Below are 12,757 nucleotides of genomic sequence, written 5' to 3' on the forward strand. Positions count from 1 at the left end.
TGGTCAAGTACAAAGGAGGCAAGGATATACAATGGAGAAAAGGCAGCGTCTTCAATAAGTGGTTCTGGGAAAACTGGACAGCTACATGTAAAAGAATGAAATTAGAACACTTTAACACCATACACAAAAATAAACTCAAAATGGATTAAAGACCTAAATGTAAGACCAGACACTATAAAACTCCTGGAGGAAAACATAGGAAGAAAACTCTTCGATGTAAATAACAGCAAGATCTTTTTAGGCCCACCCCCTAGAGTAATGGAAATAAAAACAAAAATAAATAAGTGGGACCTAATGATACTACAAAGCTTCTGCACAGCAAAGGAAGCTATAAGCAAGACGAAAAGACAACCCTCAGAATGGGAGAAAATATTTGCAAACAAATCAATAGACAAAGGATTAATCTCCAAAATATATAAACAGTTCACCCAGGTCAATATCAAAAAAACAAACAACCAATCAAAAAATGGGCAGAAGACCTAAATAGGCATTTCTCCAAAGAAGACATACAGATGGCCAAGAGACACATGAAAAGCTGCTCAACATCACTAATTATTAGAGATGCAAATCAAAACGACAATGAGGTGTCACCTCACACAGGTTAGAGTGGGCATCATCAGAAAATCTACAAACAGTAAATGCTGGAGAGGGTGTGGAGAAAAGGGAACACTCTTGCACTGCTGGTGGGAATGTAAATTGATACAGCCACTATGGAGAACAGTATGGAGGTTCCTTGCAAAACTAAAAATAGAACTACCATATGAACCAGCAATCCCACTGCTGGGCATATACCCAGAGAACACCATAATTCAAAAAGACTCATGCACCCCAATGTTCATTGCAGCACTATTTACAATAGCCAGGACATGGAAGCACCCTAAATGTCCATCAACAGATGAATGGATAAAGAAGATGTGGTACATATATACAATGGAATATTACTCAGCTGTAAAAAGCAATGAAACTGGGCCATTTGTACAGACATGGATGGCCCTAGAGACTGTCATGCAGAGTGAAGTAAGTCAGAAAGAGAAAAACAAATATCGTATATAAACACATATACGTGGACTATAGAAAAATGGTACAGATCAACCAGTTTGCAAGGCAGAAATAGAGACAGATGTAGAGAACAAACATATGGATACCAAGTGGGAAATGCGGGGAGGGTTGGGGGGGAATGAATTGGGAGATTGGGATACCAAATTGTACACTCTAAATATATACAGTTTATTGTAAAAAAACAAACAAAAAACCAACACATTATAATAGATATCCTCAAAAAAATAACAGAAGAAATGGTATCAATGAAACAAGAACAAGATATAGTAAAAAGAGTACCTTTTGGAGAATAAGATAGAATTCTTGGTAATTAAAATATAGCAGAAATTTATTTTATTTTATTTTACTTTTTCAACTACAAAAACTTTATTAATAGGATAGCAACATAAAATAGTTTTACATATTAACAAAAGGAAGTTCATATCTTCTCCCTATTTCTATCATGCAGTACTGTGAATTTACATGAACAGGTAGCAGAAATTTAAACTTTCATAGGATGGAAGTTAATGAAAGTAGAACAAAATGTCAAAAGTGGTAAGATGGCAAAGAAAGGGTAAGAAAATTAGAAGATCTCTCTGGAAGCCCTGCATTCAAAATAATAGAAAGATGTTCCAGAAAGAAAACAGAGAAAATAGAGGGGAAGGAAACTTTCTCCTTTTTCTAGGAGAAAATTCTTGGAACTAAAAGACATCCATTTCCAAAGGAAGTACTCACCATGTACCCAGTATAGAGAATGACAAAAGACTAAAATGATATATTGTGGTCAAATTTAAGAATACAAAGTGAAAAGAGAAATTTTTAAGTCTTCTGAACTGGGCAGGATGTACCGTGTATCACACAAAGCAGTAGGAATTATAATGTCATTGGACTTCTCAGAAGCAGCATTAAGAGTTAGGAAATAGTAGAACATAGCCCTACTTTTCTGGTGAAGATTACTTTCCTCATCTATGATTCTGCATCCAGCCAAACTGTTCAGTCTGAGATCAGATAAAGACACTTCCAAATTATTAAGTTGTCAGATTTTCATCTCATGCACAAAAAGCTCTTGAAGGATTTACTCAACCAAAAGGAGTAAACCAATGGGGAAGAAGACTTTAGAACCAGGATACAGGTCTGACGTGAAAGAAAGCTGAAATGATAAGGAAGGGAAGTCCCTGGATGACAGTTGTGTAGTCAAACCAGAGCATAATGAGATTAGAGTGGGGGAGTGGAGAACTCTAGGAAGGCTGTCTCTGGAAAGGAAATGATGTGAAAGGATTATCTGCTGTGTCTAAAGGTATCGAGAGAGGAGGATTACACCTGTAAGATTCAGAGGTGATAGGCACACAAAAAACTAAGAAGGAAGAAAAGGAGATGTTTTTGAATCCAGGGACAACAAAAAGTTGCACAAAGAAAGAAATGTAATCATAGCATAACATGTAGCCTGCTAGTGAAGAATAGTATCAACACTGGATAGAAGGATTGATTTAACTATATTGGGAGGATGAGGGGAGGAAGGCTCTGTGTGTCTGCATGTGTGTGTGTGTGTGTGTGTGTAGTTGTGTATAGGAGGATTAATTCTCATTACGATTGTGTTAGAGACTGCAAGCTACTTCTTCCAACATACATTCTTCCTTTTTCCTTAGTAATAGAACTATGGATATATCTGGGGGTTAATCTTTACAGTTACATTTCGCAGCTTCACTTGCAGCTAGATACAGCCAGGTATCTAGGTTCAGCAGAAGTATACAGTGGTACTTCCAGGAAATCTCCTTGAGAGGGACAGGGGAGCCTTCTGCTTCTGATGGTGTGGAATGGGAAAATAATGGTTGGCATTTCTTCCATTATCATAGACCATGAGAATAATGGACACACACCAAAGATAATAGGCCACAGAGTTGGAAGGATCCTGGGGCCCTGATGACATTCTAAAGCTATCATATCAGCATTGGACTGGCTACCAATACATTTGTTTTATGTAAGATAATATACCTTTGTATATTTAAGCCATCATATTCAGGTCTCAGTTTTATTAAGTAGCAGAATCAGATCTTAACTGATTTGTAATTCACTAGATATCTAAAATGAAATTTAAGAAATTAACAGTATAATCATGTTATTTAATAACAGAGGTAAATACTAGAAGCAAGAAGTTGAAAGTAGTTATTTTTGACAGTGAGAATTGGGGTAAAAGCAAATGATTACTATTTTTTTCTTATAACTCAGAAATATTTGACATTTTAAGTTATGTACATGTATTACTTTGATAAAAGTTAACTTATTTCTTTAGGTACTTTTTAAAAATAAATGTTTTTATTTATTTATTTATATATTTATTTATTTATTGGCTGCGTTGGATCTTCATTGCTGCGCGCGGGCTTTCTCTAGTTGTGGAGAATGGGGCTACTCTTTGTTTTGGTGCACAGGCTTCTCATTGCGGTGGCTTCTCTTGTTGTGCAACATGGGCTCTAGGCGTGCAGCTTTAGTAGCTGTGGCTTGCAGGCTCTAGAGTGCAGGCTTAGTAGTTATGGCACACAGGCTTACTTGCTCCGTGGCATGTGGGATCTTCCTGGACTAGGGATTGAACCTGTGTCCCCTGCATTGGCAGGCAGATTCTTAACTACTGCACTGCCAGGGAAGTCCCTGTTTAGGTACATTTTAATTAGTACTTCAAGTAAAAATAGATGTTCATTGCAAAAATTCAAACAATGCAAAAGATATAGAGTAAAAGTTATGCTTCCCTTCAGTATTTGTTGTCTTTCCCCTGCCTGTTAGTTCCACTCTCCTCTCCAGGCATAATGGCTGTTTGGTATGTATCTCTCTATAGGTTTTCTGTACATTCATTTAGCATATAAAAGAGGTACAATTTTCTTTTATTTTTATTAAAAACGGATTTAAATTTAAAAAAAATTTTTATTGGAGTATTATTGATTTACAATGCTATGTTAGTTTCAGGTGTACAGCAAAGTGAATCAGTTATACATATACATATATCCACTCTCTTTTCAGATTCTTTTCCCATATAGCCCATTACAGAGTACTGAGTAGAGCTCCTTGTGCTGTACAGTAGGTTCTTATTAGTTATCTATTTTATATATAGTAGTGTGTATATATGTCAATCCCAATCTCCCAATTTATCCCTCCCCCTCCTAATCCCCTGGTAATCATAAGTTTCTTTTCTATTGATACATCTGTGACTCTACTTCTGTTTTCTAACTAAGTTCATTTGTACCCTTATTTTAGATTCCACATATAAGCAATATCATAATATTTGTCTTTTCTGTGTCTGACTTCACTCAGTATGACAATCTCTAGGTCCATCCATGTTGCTGCAGATGGCATTATTTTGTTCTTTTTTATGGCTGAGTGATATTCCATTATGTATATGTATAAAATCTTCTTTATCCATTCCTCTAAGCATGGACACTTAGTTTGCTTCCATGTCCTGGCTATTATAAATAGTGCTGCAGTGAACATTATGGTACATGTTTCTTTTTGGATTATGGTTTTCTCTGGGTATATGCCCAGGAGTGGGATTACTGGATCATATGGTAGTTCTCTTTTTACTTTTTTAAGGAACCTCCAAATTGTTTTCCATAGTGACTGTACCAACTTACAGTCCCACCAACAGTGCAGGAGCATTCCCTCTTCTCCACACCCTCTCCAATATTTATTGTTTCTGGATTTTTTGATGATGGCCATTCTGACTGGTATGAGGTGATACCTCATTGTGGCTTTGACTTGCATTTCTCTAATGATGAGTGATGGTGAGCATCTGTTCATGTGTTTGTTGGCCATCTGTATGTCTTCTTTGGAGAAATGTCTATTTAGGTCTTCCGCCCATTTGTGGATTGGGTTATTTGCTTTTTTCATATTAAGCTGCATGACCTGCTTGTATATTTTGGAGATTAATCCTTTCTCCGTTGCTTCTTTGGCAAGTATTTTCTCCCATTCTGAGGGTTGTCTTCTTATCTTGTTTGTGGTTTCTTTTTGAAAAGCTTTTAAGTTTCATGAGGTCCCATTTGTTTATTCTTGATTTTATTCCCATGATTCTAGGAGGTGGGTCAAAAAGGTTCTCGCTTTGATGGATGTCATAGAGTGTTCTGCCTCTTTTTTCCTCTAGGAGTTTTATAGTGTCTGGCCTTACATTTAGGTCTTTAATCCATTTTGAGTTTATTTTTGTGTCTGGTGTTAGGAAGTGTTCTAATTTCATTTTTTACATGTTGCTGTCCAGTTTTCTCAGCACCACTTATTGAAGAGGCTGTCTTTTTTCCATTGTATTTTCTTGCCTCCTTTGTCAAAGATAAGCTGCCCATGTGTGCTTGGGTTTACCTCTGGGTTCTCTATTCTGTTCCCTTGATCTTCCTTTCTATTTTTGTGCCAGTACCATACTGTCTTGATGACTGTGGCCTTGTAGTATAGTTTGAAGTCAGGAAGCCTACTTCCACAAACTCCATCTTTCCTTTTCAAGATTGCTTTGGCTATTCAGGGTCTTTTGCATTTCCATACAGATCGTAAGATTTCTTGTTCTAGTTCTGTGGAAAATGCCGTTGGTAATTTGTTAGAGATTGCGTTGAATCTGTAAGTTGTTTTGGGTAGTACAGTCATTTTCCCAATGTTGATTCTTCCAATCCAAGAACATGGTATATCTCTCCATCTGTCTGTATCGTCTTTGATTTCTTTCATCAGTGTCTTATGGTTTTCTGCATACAGGTTTTTTGCCTCCTTAAGCAGGTTTATTCCTAGATATTTTATTCTTTTTGTTGGGAGCGTTTCCTTAATTTCTCTTTCTGCTTTGTTGTTGTTAGTGTATAGGAATGCAAGAGATTTCTGCGCATTAATTTTGTGTCCTGCTACTTTACTAAATTCATCGATTAGTGCTAGCAGGTTTCTGGGAGAGTCTTTAGGGTTTTCTATGTATAATATGATGTCATCTGCAAAGAGTGACAGTTTTACTTCTTCTATTCCAATTTGGATTCCTTTTATTTCATTTTCTTCTCTGATTGCTGTGGCTAAAACTTTCAGAACTATGTTGAATAATAATGGTGATAGTGGGCACCCTTGTCTTGTTCCTGTTCTTAGAGGGAATTCATTCAGTTTTTCACCATTTAGAATGATGCTGGCTTTTGGTTTCTCATATATGGCTTTTATTATGTTAAGGTAATTTCCTTCTGTGCCCATTTTCTGGAGAGTTTTTATCATAAATGGATGTTGAATTGTGTCAAAAGCTTTTTCTGCATTATTGAGATTATCATATGGTTTTTATCCTTCAATGTGTTGATACGATGTATCACACTGATTGATTTGCATATATTAAAGAATCCTTGCATCCCAGGGATAAACCCCACTTGATCATGGTGTATGATCTTTTTCATGTGCTGTTGGATTCTGTTAGCTAATATTTTGTTGAGGATTTTTGCATCTATATTCATCAGTGATATTGGCCTGTAATTTTCCTTTTCTGTGACATCTTTGGCTGGTTTTGGTATCCGGGTGATGGTGGCCTTGTAGAATGAGTTTGGGAGTGTTCCTCCTTCTGCTATATTTTGGAAGAGTTTGAGGACAGGTGTTAGCTCTTCTCTAAATGTTTGATAGAATTCGCCTGTGAATCCATCTGGCCCTGGGCTTTAGTTTGTTGGAAGATTTTTAATCATTCTCAGTTTCCGTACTTGTGATTGGTCTGTTCATAGTTTCTGTTTCTTCCTAGTTCAGTCTTGGAAGCTTGTATTTTTCTAAGAATTTATCCATTTCTTCCAGGTTATCCAATCTATTGGCATATAGTTGCTTGTAGTAATCTCATGATCTTTTTTTAAAAATTAATTACTTAATTTATTTTATTTATTTATTTATTGGCTGTGTTGGGTCTTCATTGCTGAACACAGGCTTTCTCTAGTTGCTGTGAGTGGGGGCTACTTTTCATTGTGTTGCACAGGCTCCTCACTCTAGTGGCTTCTCCTGTTGTGCAGCATGGCCCTAGGTGTGTGGGCTTCAATAGTTGTGGCACATGGGCTCAATAGTTGTGGCTCATGAGCTCTAGAGCACAGGCTCAATAGTTGTGGCGCATGGGCTTAGTTGCTCCGTGGCATGTGGAATCTTCCCAGAGCAGGGCTTGAACCCATGTCCCCTGCATTGGCAGGCAGATTCTTAACCACTGTGCCACCTAGGAAGTCCTCTTATGATCTTTTGTATTTCTGCGGTGTCAGTTGTTACGTCTCTGTTTTCATTTCCAATTCTGTCGATTTGCATTGTCTCCCTTTTTTTCCTGATGAGTCTGGCTAGTGGTTTATTAATCTTGTTTATCTTCTCAAAGAACCAGCTTTTAGTTTCATTAATCTTTGCTATTGTTTCTTTCATTTCTTTTTCATTTATTTCTGATCTGATCTTTATGATTTCTTTCCTTCTGATCACTTTGGGGTTTCTTTGTTCTTCTTTCTCTAATTGTTTTAGGTGTAAGATTATGTTGTTTATTTGATATTTTTCTTGTTTCTTGAGGTAGCACTGTATTGCTATAACCTTCCCTCTTAGAACTGCTTGTGCTGTGTGCCATAGTTTTTGTGTTGTGTTTTCATTGTCATTTGTTTCTAGATATTTTTTGATTTCCTCTTTGATTTCTTTAGTAATTTCTTGGTTGTTTAATGGCATATTGTTTAGCCTCCTTGTGTTTGTATTTTTTACAGTTTTTTTCCTGTAGTTGATATGCAGTCTCATGGCATTGTGATCAGGGAAGATGCTGGATATGATTTCATTTTCCTTGAATTTACCGAGGCTTGATTTGTGACCCAAGATATGATCTATCCTGGAAAATGTTCTATGTGAACTTGAGAAGAAAGTGGATTCTGTCGTTTTTGGATGGAATGTCTTATAAATATCACTTAAGTTGAGATGGTCTAATGTGTCATTTAAAGCTTGTGTGTCCTTATTTATTTTCTGTTTGGATGATCTGTCCATTGATATAAGTAGGGTGTTAAAGTCTCCTACTATTATTCTGTTACTGTTGATGTCCCCTTTTATGGCAGTTAGCATTTTCCTTATATATTGAGGTGCTCCTATGTTGGGTGCATAGATATTTACAATTGTTATATGTTCTTCTTGGATGGATCCCTTGATCATTATGTAGTGTCCTTCCTTGTCTGTTGTAATAGTCTGTACTTTAACGCCTGATTTGTCTGATATGGGTATTGCTACCCTGGATTTCTTTTGTCTTTCATTTGCATGGAATATCTTTTTCCATCCCTTTGCTTTCAGTCTATATGTGTCCCTTGGTCTGAAGCATATGTAAGGGTCTTGTTTTTGTATCCATTCAGCCAGTCTGTGTCTTTTGGCTGGAGCATTTAATCCATTTACATTTAAGGTGATTATTGACATGTGTGTTCCTATTACCATTTTCTTAATTGTTTTGGGTTTGTTTTTGTAGGTCTTTTCCTTCTCCTTTGTTTCCTACTTAGAAAAGTTCCTTTAGCAATTGTTGTAAGGCTGGTTTGGTGGTGCTGAATTCTCTTAACTTTTGCTTGTCTGTAAAGCTTTTGATTTCTCTGTCAAATCTGAATGAGATTCTTGCTGGGTAAAGTATTCTTGCCTGTAGGGTTTTCTCTTTTAGGACTTTCAGTATATCCTGCCATTCCCTTCTGGCCTGCAGAGTTTCTGCAGAAGGATCAGCTGTTATTCTTATGGGTTTTCCCTTATATGTTATTTGTTGCTTTTCTCTTGCTGCTTTTAATATTTTTTCTTTGTGTTTAATTTTCATTAGTTTGATTAATATGTGCCTCAGTGTATTTCTCCTTGGCTTTATTCTGTATGGGACTCTCTGCGTTTCTTGGACTTGATTAATTATTTCCTTTCCCATGTTGGGGAAGTTTTCCACTATACCCTCTTCAAATATTTTCTCAGACCCTTTCTTTTTTTCTTCTTCTTCTGGGATACCTATGATTCGAATGTTGGTGTGCTTAATGTTGTCACCAAGGTCTCTGAGACTGTCTTCCATTCTTTTCATTCTTTTTTCTCTTTCCTGCTCTGTGGCAGTTATTTCCCCCATTCTATCTTCCAACTCACTTATTCGTTCTTCTGTGTCAGTTATTCTGCTGTTTATACCATCTAGAGTATTTTTAAGTTTGGTTATTTTGTTGTCCATTACTGTTTGTTTGCTCTTTAGTTCTTCTGAGCCCTTATTAACTGTTTCTTGTATTTTCTCTCTTTTGTTGTCAAGATTTTGGATCATCTTTGCTATCATTACTCTGAATTCTTTTTCAGGCAATTTTCCTATTTCGTCTTCATTTATTTGGTCTTATGGGTTTTTTTTCCTGCTCCTTTGCCTGCATGGTGTTTGTTTGTTTTCTCATTTTGTCTAATTTATAGGATTTGCTGTCTCCTTTCCCTGTGCTGCCTATAGTAATTTCTCTTATTTCTGCCCTCTGCCCCCTGTGGTGGAGTTTGTCCAGTGTCTTGATTAGGCTTCCTGGTGGGGGGTCTGGTGTCTTCTTTCCAGTGTGTGGCTCTGTATCTTTTCTGTGTGATGAGCAGGGCTGTGTCAGGCGCTGTGTTTTAGGGTATCTGTGAGGTTAATTTGGCTTCAGGTAGTCTGTGTGCTGATGCGTGGGTTTGTGTTCCTGTCTTGTTCGTAGTTTGGTGTGAGGTGTCCAGCACTGGCAGTTGTAGACAGTCGGATGAAGCTGGGTCTTAGGCTCTGATACAGCGTTCCATGAGATTTCTCTGAAGTTAATCTTCCCTGTGTCTGAGGACTCCCTAGTAGTCTAGCATCCTGGATTCAGTGCTCCCTCCCCAAATCCTCCTACCTGACTTCTGATGGAGTCGTCCAGACTTCAGAGGTTGCTTGTCCTGGCAATAAAGGGGTTTAAAGAAGACTGTCCAAGCCCCAGACTAATGGCAAAGTGTTGAGTCAAACAAATACCAGTTATGTCAGGATCTTTGCAGTCCTTTCTGGTGTCCGAGGTCATCTGCTGGTGTTCAGCTGGTTCTCTGTGGAAATTGTTGTATCTTTTGATATATTCCTGGTGTATCTGTGGAGGGGGATGCATTCCACATTCTTCTACTTCGCCTCCATCTTTCACAGAACGGCAGCCTTCCAAAAGACACTCTTAGTAATGATAACTTCTTTCCAGGTGTCTTCCCCTTGTTCTCTTAATAACTGCAGCCACTGTTCTTCAACAGCTAAGCCCCAGCACTCTGCTCCAGCCTGAGGAAAAATGGTCAAGCTTGGGATTTAAATTTTGATAAAGTACCCATGGGAAATGTTTTGGATTATAATGGTTGTTATTTTGTTTGTATTTTTAGAATTCGAGATGCAAGCATCCAGTTAAAATGTCATCAAAATGAATTTCAGAAAGTGCATAAAGAATTGAGTCAGTTGCAACATGAGTTAAAAATTAAACAAAGACAATCACAAATCTTCGGGTAAGATTATCTTTAAAGAATTGAAAATTATAGTATTAAAAAGATACACTCATTTAATATTAACTTTATAAATATTCAAACATCTTTTAGTAATATAGTTTCCATATTTATATAGTTTAATATTACAATGTTGTTGAAAAAAATGCAGACACTTCACTTTTTTTTTAAAGTATTATTTCAACTGAATAGTTGTGCCAAAAGCATTTAAATTAGGCAAACACCGTGTTCTTATTTTGCAGTAACATTTAGAATGAAAGCACAGTAAGTAATTCATTTTCCTCTTGACCAGTATTCCTTGGTATATTTGATCTCCTGACTGATAGTCCAGTGACATGAAAAGAATAGAAGGGGGAAATTTTCTAATTGGATAGTAATGGACCTCCTAAATTTAGAAATTTCCAGCATAGTGTTACATTTTCTTTTATATAATCTTTGGAGGGCTTATAATAACTAAAGGTAAAGCCCAATGTTCTAACGAAAATAGGAAGTACTTTTTAAAAATGAAATTGAATATATTGAGAATATCTGAAAGAATGATTAATTTTCAAATTGAGTAACTTTTAGCTCTTAGAAAAGGGAAATAAGTTAAATGGACATTACAAATTGACACAGGTTCAGAGTGACACAAAAAATATGCCGGGTAAATACTTTTAATGTTCTTATTTTTTCCAATCTGCTAGTTATTATTAGGAATATTGTTCTGTTAAAAAATTATCTGAGCTAATAATTTTTTATGCCATATCCTGTTAGCCATCTACCTTTCATTAATGCCTTGCATGTAACTGATGCTCAGTATGTAATTTTTGAATTAATGAATAAGTCTGCTTACAAAACAGATGACAATTTTTGTCATCAGAAATCTCTGCCCTTTCCTAGAAATCTGTTATTGAACCAGCAGGATATCACCTAGGTAACCCCAACTCTCCATTTTAGTCAGCAATATCAGTATTCAGTCTTGGCTCCAACAACAGCTTTGGCCCAGGTCTCCTAAGGAAGTGCCATTAGTTTTATCCACAGATGCCATTAGGAATGGCAGGACTGACTAAAGGTTAGACTGCAACTACATTAGATAATCAATGCTACTTCAGGATATTATGGACTGGTACAATCAGTCTTTATTATTCACGTTTTATATATAATTTGTAGTATTTTAAATTCTTGAAGAAACTTAGACATACATATTTAAATGTTACTTTTATTCTGTTTTCTAATTTTGCATTGTACTTTTACTGCCTATTTTTTCAGATGTTTTCAAAAGATCTGTAATTTTTGTTTACTTTTAGCTAAAAGATCACAAACTGGGAGTTTGGGATCTGATTTATATAAAAAAGTAGCACTTACTAAAAATTTTGGAAGTAACCATTTCACTAGACAGTATAAATAAAAGTTTGTGACAGATGAATAAAAGTAGTTACTGGTTTTATTAATACTCTGACTAGTAGGTACATTGCAAGGGAAAAGGCAGGCTGTGAAAATAAAACCCAAACTGGTAGAGTTCAGTGATTTTGTTGCATTACTAAAAAGCTCATTTTAAACTAGTTTACTGATTGTTTTAAAAAAAATCTACTAGGACATAAAACTTCGAGTTTACTGTGGATAAAGAAAAGGAACTTTATAATCTTCTCTCTTAAAGTAGTAAAGAAAAGAAGCTTGAGCTTTAGCTACTCAGATGTAATTATCTTTATTTATGAAGCCCAAAAGGAACTTTCAAGAGATCAATGCACTGTCTTTGAGTCACTTTGGTCTTTTTAAATTAGTCTCTCATTTGTTTAACTGCAATTGGGCTTAATCATCTAGCCTCCGGCAAAGTGTTCTTCATGCTTTGTATTTTCTGTGACATCATTTCCAACCTGTCTTTGGCAAGGGAATGATGAGGAGTAGCTGTGGTATGCCTCAGTTGGCTCAGCACATCTGCCATTCAGAATAAAGTGTCTTTAGAGAATGGAAATTAACTTTTGAAAACCTGTAAAATAGATACCGAAAAACAGTATGGAATATAGGTATACTTCACTTTATGTAAAGTTGTATATAACTCTAATATTTCAAATCAATCCATATTTGAAAGATCTTAGTAGTGCTTACTTTTATAGGAATCCTATTGTGAATCTTTCATAAATTGTTTGAAATATACTTATCCTTTAATTTTTCTTATTTGTAAATCCAGACTCTGTCATCGCTGAAATTTTCAAGCCAACTCCCCAAATCTCTCACTTTCACCCCAAGTCTTCAGCCACATTAAGGCTTCTAGTATTTTTTTTCCTGATTTTCCCATTTCTTGGCTTTACTTTGTTTTCTAGCCTTGATCCCATAG

The 12,757-nt window shown here is 36.2% G+C and overlaps 1 protein-coding gene across 6 annotated transcripts in view; it reads left to right on the top strand.

Annotated features, from left to right (window-relative positions):
* The window catches only part of LEKR1 (leucine, glutamate and lysine rich 1), a 247,638-nt gene that overhangs the window by 108,575 nt on the left and 126,306 nt on the right, over positions 1-12,757 (top strand). For 2 of the 6 annotated variants that reach the window (XM_057739610.1, XM_057739614.1), the window contains exon 3: positions 10,327-10,446. The exons of the other annotated variants lie outside the window; for them this stretch is intronic. In XM_057739610.1, coding sequence (XP_057595593.1) covers positions 10,327-10,446 — 120 coding nt within the window. The remainder of the gene's footprint in view (positions 1-10,326; positions 10,447-12,757) is intronic. 6 annotated transcript variants of the gene reach the window in all.

This window comes from Hippopotamus amphibius, chromosome 6, assembly GCF_030028045.1.
Source record: "Hippopotamus amphibius kiboko isolate mHipAmp2 chromosome 6, mHipAmp2.hap2, whole genome shotgun sequence".
Taxonomy (NCBI): Eukaryota; Metazoa; Chordata; class Mammalia; order Artiodactyla; family Hippopotamidae; genus Hippopotamus; species Hippopotamus amphibius.